Consider the following 16,768-nt stretch of genomic DNA (forward strand, 5'->3'; position numbering starts at 1 on the left):
GACCTGTGCTGGCCACACCATGGGGTCTCCCAACTCCAGGGTGACTTCTGTTCCCCACACCATTAGGCCTCAAAAGTTCAGAGTAACTTCTGTCCCCTACACCATGGAGTTCCCCAGGCTCGGGGCAACCTCTGCCTTCCACACAACAGGGTTCCTCAACCCCACAGTAACCTCCATCCCCCAAGTGACTCCAGGGAGACCTCCACATCCCACACAACAGGGACTCCCAGGCCCAGAGCAACCTCCACCCTTCCCACCATTGGGAGTCTCCCAACTCCAGGCTGACCTTTACCTCCCCACACAACTGGGGTCCCCCAAGCCCGGAGTAACCTCCATCCTTCCGTGTCCCCCAACTCCAGGGTGGCCTCTGCCCACCCCTTCCTTCATGGGGACCCCCCAACTCCACCGTGACCTCCACCTTCCCCACGACGGGGTCTTCTCCACCTCCCTAAACCCGGGGTGACCCCGACCCCCGGTGTGACCTCCATCCCCCCCCGGACCCCTCGACTAGCAGCAGAGACGAATCCATCGGGGAGGGGGGGGGAGGGCGGTTGAGAGCGGCGGGAACACACGGGACGCATCCCACCCCTCCAGCAAAGCCACCCTTGTCCCCCCCACACCCCCGTCACGGCGCTGGGGAGGGGGATACCGGGGAGAGGGATACGGGGGGGGTGGGTGGGGGGCAACACTCACCCGTCGGCCGCGCTGTCCAGCGGGAGCTGCGCTCCTCCATGGGCAGAGAGCGGTGGAAGGAACGGAGCGAAGCGGAGCGCCGAGTAGAGCTTTTTTTTTTTTTTTTTTTTTTTTTTTCACCCCCCCCACAACCCCACCCCCCCCACCTCTTCTTCAACCACTCCGCGCCGCTTCCTGCTTCCCTCGGCGCCCGCCCGCCGCCCCGGGAGCCGCACGGCTGGAGCGTGACTCACCGGGGGCCGGGCCGGGCAGGGCAGGGCCCCGACGGGGGCGGGAGAGGAGGGGGGGGAAGGACGAAGGGCTGGCACCTTCCCCCTGGGGGAGGGAGGCAGCGAGAGGGGGGGATTCCCTAAAACAGAAGGGGAGGGACACAACATCACCCCCCCCCAAGCCCCCGCTCCCATAAAAGGGGTCACGGGGTCGCCTGAAGAGGGATGCTGGGGAAGGGGTGCACTAGGGAGTATTGGTGCCCCCCCCCCTACCCTCCCTCAGGAATTAGGGTGACCCCAATGGGGCTGTCCCCCACTAGTGCTGTGTTTGGGGGGGCCCCACGCCCTTCTTCCATCACCCCTCAAATTTAGCTCGGCACCCCAGGGATCGATGGGGGCAAGAGGTTGATGGCACCCAACCCTTTGACCCCCCACCCCAAAACCGCTCAGACCTCCACTAGGACACCCCAAACCTGTGGTGGTAAGAGCCCAGGGTGGTCCCAGCCCCAGAACTGCTCAGACTCCCACTAGGACACCCCAGACCCGTCATGGCAAGAGCCCAGGGTAGTCCCAGCCCCAAAACTGCTCAGAACCCCACTAGGACACCCCAAACCCATCATGGCAAGAGCCCAGGTTGGTCCCAGCCCCAGAATTGCTCAGACCCCCACTAGGACACCCCAGACCCGTCATGGCAAGAGCCCAGGGTGGTTCCAGCCCCTGCAGAGATTAGGGGTATCCTCAGGATGGCCCCCTCCATGCACCCCAATGCCCACTGCATTCCCAGCATGGGGGGTAAGAATGGGGATCCTCTGGATGGGGAACACCATGGTCCCCCCTGTGGCACCCCACCAGCACCCCGCAGGCTCTGCCTGCACCCAGGTTTGGAGACACCAGTGAAACCAGTGGGGTGGGGCTGATCCCAGTGGCAAGCAGAGGAAGTTGCTGATCATTTACCAGACATTACAAGCTGTGCTGGTCAGCTCTGCATGCCGGACAGGCTCGGCAGGCTCAGACAGGCAGGACCCCAATCTTCCCCAGGCAGAAGGGAGTCTCCAGCAAGGAATTTGTTCCCAACACTGCCAGCCATAAACATGTGTCTCTGCAGGAGGAGACACAGGCCACGGCAGGGATGGTTTCACAGCAGGCCAGAATAACCCACGTGTCTGTGACAGGGCACCCCAAAATACCCATCCAGCCACCCCTGAGCTTGCTGCCCCACCACACAACCCACCCACCCTCTCAAACCCCTTCCTGGCTCACCCTCATCTCTGCTCCCTCTCCATCCTCCTCCTCTTCCTCCACCAGGCCCCACTGCCAGCCACACCAGTGCTGCCCATGGCACTGGTGCTGCCCACCACCTCCCCAGCCCTCCTCACCAGCACTGCCAACGCTTTCACCCCCCCCACACACACACAGCCTCCTTTTCCCTGTTCTATTTTAAATTTTTATTGCATTCTTTTTAAAGAATACAAGAGGAACAAATGCCCTTATCAGCAATTCTCACAAGGTATAAAGAGCTGCTTTTATCTCCCTGCCTTTACTAATCTAGAGAGAGCCAATGCCTGTTAATTTTTTAATTTTCCTAGTGACTGCATTTGTGGCTTCGTCAGCATCCATCCCCACATGCTCCTCCTTGTCCCAGCCTGGCAAGCCCGGTGGTACCGGCCCAGCAGTGGCAAGCACAGCTCACGCTTTTGCAACCACAAAAGGAGTTTCACGTGTCAGGAAGTCCTCGGTGTCACAAGAGGCACCCTGGGACGTGCCACCACCAGCTGGGAAGCACCAAAAATATTGGTGCCACATCCATCCTCCCCACCCCCCCGGGGGAGATGCTCTGCCTGGCCACCGGGATGCTGCTGGAGCGAGTCCCCATCCTTGGCACTGGGATGAATTCCTGCACCAAGCCAGCCAGCTGTCACTGTCACCCGCTCCAGGCAAGGTCCCCGTGGGGGCACAGGGGGGGTTCACCCCTGTCCTGTTGGCCCCCCCTCGTGGATAAGGGAGGGTGGGGGCACGGGCCGCCCGCACAGCAGGGCTGGGAGCGCCGGCAGCCGGCCGCGGTGCACAGATGAGATGTGGCAGGCGTGTAACAAGCCATTAGTCACTGTCACCTTTGCCCGGCAGCCACTGGCAGGGTAATAAATCCCGAGCTGACTTCGGCAGGCCCGTTCCAGGCCACGGCTCCCAGCTTGCTGCCGGCTGGGCTGTGAGCAGCTTGCAAATGCCTCCTGCCCTCCCCCCCAACCCTCCCGGGGAGGGACACATCGCCTCGAGGGATCCCCAAAGCGGTGCCAGATCCCTGTGGGGATGAGTGATGGACACGCTGGATCACAGCATTCCCTGCGAGTGCCTTTCCCGGGGGTCACAGCAGGGGTCACGAATCCCTCTCCCAACCAAGCAGCCCCCCTGGAACCAACACCACCCACTGCGGATCCCTGCCTGCCCCAGATCCCCAAATTCCTGCCCTTCCTCAGCTCCCTGCCCGCTGCACCTTGCGGTTCCTGGCTCTCCCCATCCCAGCACCAGGAACCGGTACCGGCGGTTGCTGCCAGATCAAAGCAGCCTGGCGTGGCACGGCACAGCACGGCACGGCACGGCGCGCCCGCCGGGAAGGGCTGGCAAACAAACCAGTCCAGGGAGGTGGCAGGAGGAGGGAAGCACGCGTGATACCTCTCCCAAAAAATGCTGCTGCTCCTGACGGACCAGGTGGCTGAGTCCCAGGAGAGCCGTGGCCTGGCCCAACCCCGGGGGCCCCCCCAACTCCCTGGCGTGGCCAGCCCAACGCTGTGGCTCTCCGTGGGCTGACTCACAGCCCTGGGGACAGCGGGCAGGGACTGAGGTGCCGCTGGGGTCACCTCCCTGCTGAGGTTTTAGAGATCCGAACCGCTGGGAGCAGACCTCAGTTAGAAGACCCAAACCAGGCTGAGGTTACACATCAAGAATGGCATCCCCACCCCACCCGGGACCCCCTGATGATCACCTACTTGTAGCTCCAGCGTCCAGGCTCTCCACATCCAAACCCGTTCTCTGGATGATGTCCTGGGCAGTGTTTCCCCCCGTCCCTGGGCTCCTCTCCCCGGTGCTGGCCGCCCGGTGCCGTGGCTCGCTGGCAGCAGGCTTGGTGGCAGCTGTCTCGAGGGACGAAGAGGACACCTAGAAGAAGAGCAGGACAGAGAGTCAGTGCCTTTCCTGACAAGGCCAGGCACACTGGGGGGGGCTGAGGGGGGTACTGGGGTGCAGAGACACAGGATGCTTTTGTTTTCCTGCCGGACGGTGCACGTGGCCGGCGCAGGGAGCCGCACGCCAGCCCAGTGCCGCGGGGCTACAGCTGGATCCGGCCGATGGTTCCCAGCAAGAAGGCTGGAGCAGGGAAGGGGGGGAGAGGACATGAATCAAAGCAGCGTCCCCCCTCGCTCGCCGGCTGCAGCTGGCTGGTTAGACAGCTCCCGATTACTCAGTGTTTACTCGAGATCAACAACCCCTCCATCACCATCCCTGCCGGGCGAGGCGAATGTGCCCGAGGGACGGGGACGGCACTGCCGCTGCTTCAGGTTGGGGACAGTCACCCTTCCCTGACCTTGGGCGTCCCCCAGCACTGCCGTGGCCCCGTGTGTGGTTGTAGCTGTCACCTCCCGTGTCAGGCGTGCCCAGGAACACAGCTCGGGCTGTTGAGGTTGACGTTTATCTTGGGTAAAGTGACAGCCAGCAATGCCACCTACATCCAGGCACTGTCACACCGCCCCGGGATGGACGCACGGACAACCTGGCCCCGGGTCCCAGTGCAATCCCAGGATGATGCTGTGCCCATCCCGGGCATGGTGGCTTGCTGGTGACCTCTCTTTCCACCATAGGTGACACCCCCAGGAAACACCTGGCTCCTGATTTGGGGACATTAGGGTCAGGGTTGCAGCACACCAAGGATTTTCTGCTGATCTTTTTTTTTTTTTTTTTTCCCTCAGGGTCAGTCCTACAAAGGGGGAAAGCCAAAACGAGATGGATGGGAGGTGAATTCTTTGCTGGGATGCCCTTAGCCTCAACGAGCCCCACACGTATAAATTTACTGCTCGTGTCTCAGAAAGGTTTAATTTATGGGATCCATATGGCAGCACCGCACAACCGTGAGCACTCCCTACATCCCACGAGTCCTCGAGTGCCACCACCTACCAGCTCCACCTGGTGGGGTGCCACCAGCTGCCCGAGTGATGTTCTTCCCCTTCCCAATGCCTGACAGAAGGTGACTGTCACAGCAAGCAGGGGACAAGCCCAGGGAGCGGTCGCCATCCCTGAAAGCTTGAGGTGTGCTCTTTGGAGGTGGCAGGGCCGTGTCCCCAAGGTCCCAGGGGGGATGCCATGATGCCACCGCCAGCAGCAGGCAGCATTCCTCTACCTGTGGGCACGGCAAAGGGCCGGGGTGCACTTTGATACCCGGAGCAACTAATGATTAATTAACATTAATCATCCCCCCTGCCATGCGTCACAGCGGCGTTGGGCAAGACAGAGCCAGGGAGCTGCGGGCTGGGCTGGGATCACGGTGGGGAAAGCAGATTTCAGCAGGGGGTTACTGCACCAAGCCTGGCACCCTCCTGCTCCCCGGGCAGCCCAGGCAGCACCCTTGACCCCAACCCACCCATCAGCCCCATGGCAGTGCCACCCTTTCTCTTTTCCCACTGGGGGATGCTGAAATGTGAGAGCACCAAAGATGGGTCCTACCTACCCAAGAGACAGAAGCCAGGATCTGTGTGTGTGTGTCCCCATCCCCGGTGTCTGTGCCCCCTGGGACCCCCCAGGCAGCAGTCGGAGCCAGGGAGGAGCATTGGCCGCCTCCTTGCTTTAACTTCACCCCGTGCTATCTGTCAGCAAATCATCCCCGGTTACACAGATAAGGAATAATTGATGCAAAGGAGCCATCTGTTTGAGAACACGGAATATCTGCTCAATTAGGAGGGATCTGTCCACCCAGATAAAGCATCGAGGCAGCCCCGAGGAGGAGGAGGAGGAGGAGGAGGAGGAGGGGGAAGGGGGGGGCTTTCTCCCTGAGCACATCCTCAAAGACTCACCCCCCCAATTAAGAGATGAATGGGTTGATTCGGGTGCTAATTTGCTGAGCAGCACCCTGAGGTGCTCAGGCAGAGGTGGGGCTGGAAGGATGCTCTGCCACCAGAGCCACTCTTGGCTCAGTGGCAGGCTGTGTCACAGCCAGGGGACACGATGGCAGCAAGGGCAGGGACTGCTGTCCCCGTGTCCCTCCCTCCCTGCCAAGGGCACCTTCCTTCTGCTCCCATCATGGGGCTAAATACCTGCCATGACACCCAGCTCCCCCCCTGGCCTTGGGGTGGTGGTGACAGAGAGGGAAAGCCAAAGCCCTTGGCTGCTCTCTGGTGAGGGATCCAGCACACCAGCACATTCCCTGTGCCTTGGGGACACCCGAAAAACGTGGCTGCCCTGTTTGAACCTACACAGCACCCACACAGCCCCTATTTCTACCCTCTGAGCTAGCAGCACCCCAGAACCTCCCCTCTCCCCAGCAGCCAGGGCACTGGGGGGGGGGAATATGGTCACAGTGCTTCATCTCTTGGCTGGCATCACCCTGGCACGGTGGTGGGCACAGCACCAGAGATGGGTTTTGGCACAACCTGCATGCAAACCTCCCACAAGTGAGCAAGGACTGAGGTGGGGAGGATGCTGGGCATGGGGGGGGCCCCATCCTGCACCTCCCGGGAGGATGCAGAGAGCTGGCTGCAGAAGGAGCCTTGGCATAGGGGGGAAATAGAAAGAATAAAAGGCAATTCTGGAGTGTTTAGGGCTCCCCCCAAATCCCCTTTGTTGGGGAGGCCACCAAGAGCCCCCCCAGCTCAGGCAGGGGCTTTGTCACCACTCAGGAGGTTTCAGCTGCTCTTCCCCCCAGGGAGCCTTTGCCCTCCTCCTCCTCCCAGTGGCCTAAAACCAGAGGGGTTTCCCCAAAAAGCCTCAGATTTTGTCCAAAGACACGGTGCACCCCACGGGTCACCCTTTGGGTCCTTGTCACCCTGGCGGGTGCCCGCAGGGGTGGTGGTGGCCAGCCCCCATCACCACCGTGTTTAAAGTTTCTCCTCCGTGTTTGCTGGCGGAAAAGTTGGAACCTGCAATTACAGCTGTGCAAACCCCTCATTAAAAAGGGGAAAGGAAGGGGGGGGGGGGGGAAGGGGAAAAAAAAAAAAAAAAGGAAAAAAGACACAAAAGGCTCCAGAGAGGAGACACACGGTGCCATTAACCCTTCCCAAGCCGGGGATGTACCTAACCCCCCACCTTAATGTGGCTGCAGGGGTCCCACCACCAGACCCACGAGCCCATGCCCGCAGCCACGGGTGCCACACCCCCACTCTGGGCTCGGGGGTGTCACGGCACGGCCAAAGTCCCCGTTGGCGCCCGCGTGGGCACTGCTGTGGCTGTGCCGGAGCCGTTTGTCACCAGCAGGGCTGCGGTTCCCCTGGGCTCTCCGGCAGCGCGGCGGCGACGCCTTGCCGCAGGGAGCCCACACATTATGTTCCCACTCAGCTCCCAGCTGCCCCCAGACCCCCCCAGGGTGCTGCCTCCTTCCCCAGCACCAGGACCCGCTGCAGAGCCCGGGCAGTGGGGCAGGCAGGGATGGAGGGGGCTGGATGCCACATGGAGTGAGGATGCTATGAAGGGAGGTACCAGTGCCCCCAGCACACAAACGCAGAGGTCAGGCTGTGCTGTGAGTTCCAGGGAGCACAGGAAAGGGGGAAAAGCCTGGTGGGAAACTCCTCCCCCCCTTCTCATCACCGCAGCCCACCCTAAACCGTGGCAGAGGGAGCACCCAGTGGTGGGTGCAGCACCACAGCACTCGCTGCCACCCTGAGGTCACCCCCAGGACCCCATCCTCAGCCTCACCCTGTGGCCACCCCCCCTCATGCACCTTATTCCTAGGGAGCAACGGGTCCCTGTGTCATCCTCCCATTCCTGAATGTCATGTGTGTGTGTCCTGTCCCCGTCCTCCTCCCCCCGGTGCCACCATCTCCCTGTGACAGCCAGCTAACGAGCTGCAAGCTGCAATTTGGGTTATATATAGCCCCAAAGTGACTGCATCTAATTGCTCCAGCCCGCACCGGCCCCGCCACCGGGTCTGGGTGCTGGGCACGGGGTGGGTGGCACGTGCTCTGTCACCCACCAGGCCATCCTCCCGTGTGACACCCCCCCTGGCCCCGAGACACCCCCCAAGCATCACCCCATCCCACAGCAGGGCTGTTCTCACCAGCTTTGTGCCAGCCCATAAGCGGCTTTGGCTAAAGCTGCCGTCCCAGCCCGTCCCAGCCAGAGGCTCTAAGGAGCTTTTGTGCCCTCTCATTAAGGGGTTCTGACCCGGGGGCCGCGGGGTGCAGCACCCAGCACCCCCTTGCTGTGAGCCATGGGCTCCAGCCAACTGCTCCAGTGACCCCGGGAAGGGAGAAGGATGAAGGGAGAAGGGTGGGAGGAGAGGGATGAAGAGGGGTGGGGAAAGGGATAGGGATGAGAGGGATGGGGGAGAGAGGGATAGAGGGATAGGAGAGAGGGATGGGGGGAGAAGAATGAAGATGGATGTAGGAGAGGGATGAGATGGATGGGGAGGAAGAGGGATGGGGAGGAAGAGGGATGGGGAGGAAGAGGGATGGGGGGGAAGAGGGATGGGGGGGAAGAGGGATGGGGGGGAAGAGGGATGGGGGGAAGAGGGATGGGGGGAAGAGGGATGGGGGGGAAGAGGGATGGGGGGAAGAGGGATGGGGGGGAAGAGGGATGGGGGGAAGAGGGATGGGGGGAAGAGGGATGGGGGGGGAGAGATAGAGGTGAGACGGATGGGGGGAAGAAGGATGGGGGAGATGGATGGGGGGGGCAGATGGATGGGGGGGACAGGGATGAGGAGGAGAAGGATGAGGGGGAGAGGGAGGGAGGGACGAAGGAAGAGAGAGGGATGGAGGGAGGTGGTCCTGCTGCCAGCCCCCCCGTCCCTTTGTGGCAGCCCCATCCCCTCGCAGCAGCTGCCAGGCGAGGCAGCGGGCGCGCAGATGCAGCCGGGCTTGTGGGGGGGGAGAGGGAGGGGGTTTGGTGGTGAGGGGGGGTGGGGGTTCCCCCGCAGAGGCTCCCTGTGCCGGAGGGGTGAGAAGAAGCGGCCCCCGTGAGCAGCCGCCGGCGGGGACTGGGAAGGGAGGGGGGGGAGGTGGAGATGGAGATGGAGGAGGAGGAGGAGAAGGAGGAGGAGGAGGGGGGGGATGCCTGGAGCTGCAAATTGTTGCCAGCTTCCTCGAGACAGGCACAATGGAGGGCGCGCAGGCGGATCTGGGTCAGGGGTGAGAGCAGCAATAAGTGGTTTATGCCTTTTGTGAAGAGGCTGAACTGACAGCTCGCTGGATTAACAAAGACGTCTCTGTTCCGGGCAGGTCATGTGGAAAGCGCTGCGCCGACCCCTGTCACTTCTTTTTTTTTGCAAGAACAGACATTTGTTCGCCAAGCCAAACGGGGGAGGTGATGGAGGGGACGCGAGGAAAGGGGAGGGAAGTGCTGGGGCGGGGGGGAGGGAAGGGGTGGGATAGGGGCAGGCAGCCGCTCGCTCCCGGCTTTTCCTCCAGCGCCCGGGGTGGAAGCAGCGGCAGCTGCTTCGGCAGCCCCGGCCACATCGCGTTTCCCCCCTGCCCCGTGCCTCAGTTTCCCCGGGCTGTGGGACGAGCCACGGCTGGTGGTGATGCACGAGGTCCCCAAGGGATGGTGGCACTTCCACCGCCGCTGTCCGGGGGGTTGCTGGTCCCGTGTTGCCCCATTTCCACACCAAGAGCCCCCCACGCTCGCCATCCCTGCAGGATGAGACCCGCAGCCTGCTCGGGGCCAGCGCAGTCCCCGGGCACAGCACAGAGCCCTTGCTTCTATCTGCCAGGTCGCTTACCGAGGCAGGGAAATGAGGCAGGGAGGATGCAAGCATCCCATCCATGCTGGTGGCAGCCAGCCCCTCCTCTCCTGGCACTGCAAGGGGCAGTGGCCCCACAGGGAACAACCAGCTCTCCCAAATCCACAAAACTTTCCCCAGAGCTGCTCAGCACAGAGGCCTTCACCACCATCACTACGCTCCAGAATAAACAGCTCAAAAATACCATTCCATACTGAGACAAACTGTAACCGGGCAGGCTGCAGCCACCGTCCCCTTCACCCCACCACCCTAAATACCTGACACTACCCTTAAGGGACTTTTCACTCTGGAAAACCCCACCTGCCCCACCACAGATCATATTTTCGGCGCATTCCCACACCCACGGCGCGCTCAGGGTAAACTGAGGCAGGGAGGGAGGAACAGTCAGGCAAGGGGACCCCATCCCATTCAGGGGGGCAATCCCAGGCGGGGGGTGACCCGTTTGTGAGGTGGTGGCATTAAAGCCTCAGTGGGTGGGTGGGGAGTGTGTGTTCCACCCCCCACCCCTTCTCCATCCAGCCGGGCAGCTTAGCGCCGGTTCTCAGCTCCCTCCTGCCATCTAAAGACAGACTTCCCACCAGGGCTGGCACTTCCTTAAGCCTCAGATTAATCACACACCATCTGCAAAGGGAAATTTTAATGCAGGATAATACCTGCAGCACACACTTGGCCCTGTCACTGCGTGCCCCTGGCACCAAGTGTCAAGTCCCTTCCAGCTTCACCGTGTCCCTCCAGAGGGGATTTTTTTTGGTTTCTTTTTTTTTTTGGAGGGGGATGCACAGTGGTAGCCAAGGTAGAGAGAATCGTGGGATCTTTCAGGTGGGGAAAAGACCCTTGGGATCATCGAGTCCAACCATCATTCTTACTCTACAAAGTTCTCCCCTAAACCATACTCCACACCACATCTAACTGACCCGTAAACACATCCAGGGATGGTGACCCAACCACCTCTCTGGGCAGCCTATTTCAGTGTCTGGATGTCCCCAGCCTCCCGCTGTCCCCTCCTGGCATGAGGACACACGTGGGAGCTGCACCACTGGCCACCCCTTCCGCATTGGCTCCTGTGTCCCCCCCTGAGGACATCCAAGTGCTTGGGGTGATCCAACCACCACCCCTCCTGCTTAATTACTTCAAGTGATTACAAGTCTCTTCATCAAGACAGGAGATTAGACCTTGGCCTGGACCAATCTTCCCATATGGGACCTTTCCCTGTCCCCATTTTTAGGGCCCAACCCCACAGAGGTGGCCTAGGTGACCTTGCCCCCCCCGCCTCCCAACTTGGTGAAGTCCCCAGGCCAGCAGCAGAGATCTGGGGTCACCCAGGCTGTCCCCAGGGATGGTGGGACAGAGCTATCCTGAGTGTCACCCAGGGCAGGAGAGATGCCAGGTATGGCTCAGCAGGGAGGAGGGATGCTGGAGGGGGGGACAGTGGACCCCAAAGGTGGGGGGATAGAGATGAAGCACCCACCTGCTGACTCAGCACCCTGATGGATGACACCAGGTTACAGGTCCCTGCTCAGGTCAGGAGGGAAAGGAGCCAAGGAAGCTTTCTGCCTCCCAACCTGGAGAATTTATAGCCAGGACTCTGTGAGAGGCTGAGTAATTAGTGCTGGGGAGGGAGATGGCTGAATCAGCACCCACCAACCAGCACCCAAGGCATGGAGATGGAGCAGGGGGATCAAGCAGCCCCCAGGATACAGGGGCAAAGGGTGACCCAGCAGTTCCTACCTGTGTGTGTGGGGGTCATTCCTACAGCTCTGAAGACAGAAGGAAAGCTGGCTAGCTCAGCATCCCATCCTGGACCTGGCAGAGCACCTGAGTTGGTCCCTCAAGGTGTCACTTTGGGATGCAGCTATGGCACCTAAAGGCCCCCCCCCATCCTTCTCACTTCAACACAAGCATCACTCTGGTCCTCTTTTCCCAACCAGGATACTGCATCCCAGGATAGTCCTCTCTTCCCAGCCTGGCTGCTGCATCTCAAGATGCTCAAAAACCCTGGGATGCCCCCAAAATTCACCCAGCCATGCCCGGGCAGCCCTCAGCTTTCCAGAGTCCATCGATTTCCCAGGATTGGGAATGGCAGGGCTGGCTCAGCCTGCTCAGAGGCTGATTACAGCCATTTCCCTGCCCGTTCATTCCCCCCCCCCCCTTCCCTACTGTCTGCCTCCTGCCTCCGTCTGCTGCCTGCTTTTTACGAGGGCCATTTCCAAGAGGTCGCTGGAAATAGATTTTTATCACCTCGTGATAAATATCGTTTACGGTGACATTACTGCTCGGAGCAGCCGGGTGGAGGAGGGAAGGAGAGAGGGAAAGAGGGAGGGAGGGAGGAGCAGGCAGGCAGGCGGACGCCTGCTCAGAGCCCCCGGCTCGGTGGGGGCATCAGCCTGGGCTCTTTTTTGTCCCTGTCCCCATCCTGGCAGGTTCGGGCAGAGCTAAACCCCAGCACCCATCCATCTCTCCGGGAGGCAGGAAAAGAGGGAGCTGCATCATTAGCCCCGCGCGCCATTAAGCACTTAAAAAGCCATCGGAATAAGCTGCATCATTAGCTGACAAGCCAGCTGGGAGGGATGCAAGGCAGCACTGGGGGAAACCGAGTCTGGAAAAGGGATCCCACCACCCTACGTGCTCTGTGGGGTGCCCAGGAACCCCCTGGGAGAGACGGTTGGGTGCCCCAAGTGCACCGGGGAAAGAGGGGGAAGAACAACCCCCCCTTCCTGCACAGGGCTGGAAAATTAGGGCTTTCAAGAGCTGATGCATCACTTGTGCAGGATGAAGCTGCTGGGCACCTCTCCAGAGGGACTTTTCAGCGGGGAGAACCAGCTCCAGGCTCATCCTCCCTCACCAAAAAAAAAAAAAAAAAAAAAAAAAGGAAAAACAAACCCCAAAAAAACCCCCACCTGCTGGGCTGAGAACTGCAAACTCACGACAGCCATGGCAGCAGTAACCAGGGGAGCACAGTGGGTCCTGCCAAGCCGTGCCCACAAGCAGCTGCCTCTGGCAAAGGGCACGGAGAGCAGGCAGGGGGCCAAGGCCAACCCCCTGCCCACACACAGCGCCAGGGACACAGCCACCCCCTGGGATTGGGGGGGACACGCACAGACACACCAACAATCAGGCCTTTCACCAGCCCCAGGGTGGGGGTGTCACCTGCAGGGACAGAGCCACAGAGGTCCCCAGGGGGTCACCCTGCAAGAAAAGCCAGGGTGCAGGATGGCAGTGAGCCTGCAACGCCTGCCAAAAATCTGGGTTTCTCTCCCCAAACCTTGGCTCCCTGGGGTGAGCCACTGCCTGCCCTGCTGCCTCAGTTTCCCCAGGGCTGGTGGGGATGCCAAGGGGTTGGGCAGCCAGAGGGGGGAGCCCAGCTCTGGTTTTTGGCTGCTTCTTGGGAAGCTGACATAGTGCAGAGTTTGGCAAGGGGGGGGGGGGGCTTTGTATGGGGACAGTGGCAGCAGCCACCTGCCACCAACCCCTGCAGTGGCATTGCTACTCCCACCTTCCTCTGCTTCCACACCTGCCAGGCAGAAATAATCCCCGCCCCCCCCCAAAAAAAAAAAAAAAAAAAGGGCCATCCCGACCACCAAGGTGTCATGGGGTGGGGGCTGCATGGGGACAGCCAGCCCTATGTGACAAGGGTGGTGTCCACCCTGCTCCTTTCTCCACGGCAGGGATGTCACCTGCAGATGCTGTGCCAGTTCTGTCCCCCTACCCAGGACCTCTGCACCCCTTGCCAAGGCTGAGGGGTTCCCCTGAGACCCCCACAGCCAGATGTGTGCCACTGGTTAGCATGAAAAAGGGGGCAAGTGGCTCGGTGGCCCCCAGGGCCAGCCCCCACCACCACCTCGTGGCTCCAGAAGCCACCACTGGAGCCAGGACACCCTGGCCAGGGCCACCTCGGTGGTGGTCACGGTGACCTTCTGTGTGGCCACACGCTGTCACCAGCCCAGCACTTGGCCTGGCACATGATGGCTGTGGCCAAGGCAAGCCCTTGGCTTGGCAACTGCCTTTGCCAGGCCACTTGCCCACGGCTCCCATAGCCCGCTCTCCCCTGGCACTGGCTCTCGGAGATGGGGACAGACAGACGGACAGACAGCAAGGCCACAGCCCCCCCTGAGCACCCTGCCCCAAGCCCTGGGGAGGGGGCTTGGCATCCTCTGACTTGGGGACAAGAACAGGGATGCTCCCAGGGCCACCAGCATCCCTTAACAGGGGGACAGCTCCAACTCAGCACCCAGGGGACAGGGGAGGGATTTACCCCCATCACCCCCAAACAGACCTTACACTGCCAGGGGGACAGCAGCCACATGGACCCAAGTCCTTCGTCCCCCTCCTCCCCTCCAAGTGCTGATGTTTCCCCCAAAAAAACCCCCACCCCACGCAGGGCCCTGTTGGGGTGCAAAAAGGCCATTTGACTACTTTGGGTTTAAAAAAAAAATAATTAAAAACTCTGCAAAGTTTGCAGCAAGTTATACAAAGCACCCCCAACCCGGATACCCACGGGGGGTTGGTGGGGGGTTCCCCACTCCATGTATTCACCCACATCCCCCCGGAGCAGAGCACCCCGTTCCCCCCCAGCTCAGCAACCTCCACCTGGCAGCCTGGGGGGGTCACACACATCTGGATGGGGGGTGCATCCTCCATCCTCCCCCCCAGAAGGACCCCCCACAGCAGCTAGTGGAGGGCACACACGTGGGGGGGGATACATCCTTATCCTTCACACACCCCCCAAGCAAGAATACCCCCCCACCTCACAGCTTGTGGAGGTCACACAATTCAGGTAGGGGGGTGGTGTAAAAGATGTAACCCCCCAAAAAAAAACCCCAAAACACATCGCAGCTTTGGGGAGGGGGGAGCACACAAATCCACTGTGTGTGTGTGGGGGGGGGTTTACATCCTCCCCCCCTCCCAACAAGGATCCCCCTCTCCAGCAAAGCCAGGGTTGGCGCGGTTCCCCCCCTTATCCCAAGCAGGGTTGAGGAGAGGGGGGGTTTGCGGAGGGGGGGGGCGGAAAGTAGAGGCAGCTGCCTGCCCTGCACCTACCTGCGGGCAGCGGTAGCGGGTGCGGGCAGGAGCGGTGACCCCGGCGGCTGCGAGCGGGAGGAGGCGACGCGGCGGAACACGCACGATCAAATCCCCGAGCCGCCGGCAAGAGGAGGCGGGGGGGGGGGGGGGGGGGGGGAAAGGGGTTGGAAAAATAAAATAAAAAAAAAAAAGGTGTGGGACACACACACACACACGCAGTGAAGGTGAGGCAAAGAGGGAGGGGGGTCAGGGTAATTAATAACCGAGCAAAAAAGCACTTACCCCCCTCCCCGGGGCTCGCCACCGTGCCGCGGGGGTGACTGGAGGGTGGTGTTGGGGGGGGATCAAAGGATGGAGAGGAAAAAAAAAAAAAAAAAAAAAAAGGGGAAGGGGGTGGTTGGAGTAAAAAAAAAAAAAAAAAAAAAAAAGGGGGGGGGTCTCGCCAGCCCCCGCTGCCTGCCACAACAAAGAGCCAGACACAACAAAAGCAGCATATGGCCAGAGCCGCGCGGGGCTGTAAATTAAACATAAAGGGAAGATTAGATAATTAATGAGCGCTCCGGGCCGGCCTCGGGGGAGGGGCTGCCTGCTGCGGGGGGACACCCCCCCCCCCTTCTCCTCCCCTTCCCTCTCACTCAGGCCCGACGGGGAGGGGGCCCATGGGGAGGGAGGAGGTCGGGGGGCACCTGTTGGGAGGGGAGGATGGGCAGGGGTCGGAGCCAACCTCGGCAGCTGCTCCGGGGGCAGCGCAGCCAGACCCCCAGAGCCTAAGAGGATTAGCGGGGGGCGACAACTCCCCCCTCCCTCCCTGGAAAACAGAGCTGAAGGTGCAGGGGTGGGGAGGGGGGTGGGGCGGCCCCAGTCCGCCTCCCGTGGGGTCTACCTCTGCCCCAGCATCCCCGGGGGGGGCGGCATCACTGCTTCCCAACCCCTCGAGGAGTGGGATCCCATGCAGGGATTCGGTGGATGGAGGCACGGCTCAGCATCCCCCCCCCCGGAAGGGAACAGAGACCTCTGCGATGCTCAAAAGCGCTTGAAAGGAGGGGAAACTGAGGCAGGAAGGGGAAACTGAGGCAGAAGGGTGGGCAGCCAGTCTGTGCTGGCGGCTCAAACCTATGTGGGAGGGATGGGTCGAGCCTTGTGATCCCGGGACATCACCACTCCGGCAGGAATCAATGGAAAGGGGGGGGGTACCCTTAGAAAGGGGGTGCCAGAAAGGCTGTCAGGCTCCTCAGCCCGTGGAAAGAGTTAATCCCATTATTGGCAGGCTCACAGATGGCGGCTGCACCATTCCCCTGCTTAGCAGATTGAACAGATAAGGTGGGAGGGAGGGAGGGAAGGAGGTAGGGGGGTGGTCCTCCTCCCTCAAATACACACACAGCAGGGCAGGGGAGGGGGTGGGGGGCAATGACACACACACATCACCCCTCTCCAAGCCATCAGAGTCCAAAACCACCCCAATCACCGAGGGGATGCTGCTCTGCTCCCCAGGGGCACTGCCAAAGGGTGCTGAGCCTGCAGGATGAGGCCCTGTGCATCCTTTGCAAATATTCAAGCCCTTTCATCCTGCCCAGCCCCGTGCAAGGCAGGGGACTTGGGACAGCAGTCCTGGTTTCTCCAGGAGGTCAGGGGGCCAGGTCCTACTCCCCTCCTCTCCCCCCTCCCTTCAGCTCTGGGATGTATTTGAGCAGCTGCTCCCAGCACTTGGGAGGTGGCATCAGAGGCAGTGTTGGAGCTTGGGACTAGGGAGGGTGGGAAAAGGCTGGAAGGAAGCCAGGAATTGAGAGGTTGGAGCATCCCAGAGCAGGAATGGAAAGGACAACAAAAAAAAAGGGGAAAAAAAAAGAAAAAAAAAAAAAAAAAGATGGGAGAGCTGGCTGGAGGGATGGATGGATGGATGGATTGGAGGGAGGGA

The 16,768-nt window shown here is 61.0% G+C and overlaps 2 protein-coding genes across 5 annotated transcripts in view; both read right to left on the reverse strand.

Annotated features, from left to right (window-relative positions):
- Positions 1–4,109, reverse strand: part of GSE1 (Gse1 coiled-coil protein) — a 73,852-nt gene extending 69,743 nt beyond the window's left edge. For 2 of the 4 annotated variants that reach the window (XM_030457736.1, XM_030457734.1), the window contains exon 1: positions 694–767. In XM_030457736.1, the coding sequence (XP_030313596.1) occupies positions 694–733 (40 nt within the window). In that variant the 5' untranslated portion in view covers positions 734–767. Of the gene's footprint in view, positions 1–693; positions 768–3,886 lie in introns of those variants that run through there. The other 2 variants (XM_030457740.1, XM_030457737.1) reach the window with 2 other exon arrangements.
- LOC115598957 overlaps positions 2,867–16,768 on the reverse strand; it is a 55,939-nt gene continuing 42,037 nt past the window's right edge. Inside the window, exons 3-5 of the mRNA XM_030458016.1 lie at positions 7,225–7,398; positions 3,887–4,055; positions 2,867–3,201 (exon numbers count right to left, since the gene is read on the reverse strand). Coding sequence (XP_030313876.1) covers positions 2,867–3,201; positions 3,887–4,055; positions 7,225–7,398 — 678 coding nt within the window. The remainder of the gene's footprint in view (positions 3,202–3,886; positions 4,056–7,224; positions 7,399–16,768) is intronic.

Source organism: Calypte anna, chromosome 11 (assembly GCF_003957555.1).
Source record: "Calypte anna isolate BGI_N300 chromosome 11, bCalAnn1_v1.p, whole genome shotgun sequence".
Taxonomy (NCBI): Eukaryota; Metazoa; Chordata; class Aves; order Apodiformes; family Trochilidae; genus Calypte; species Calypte anna.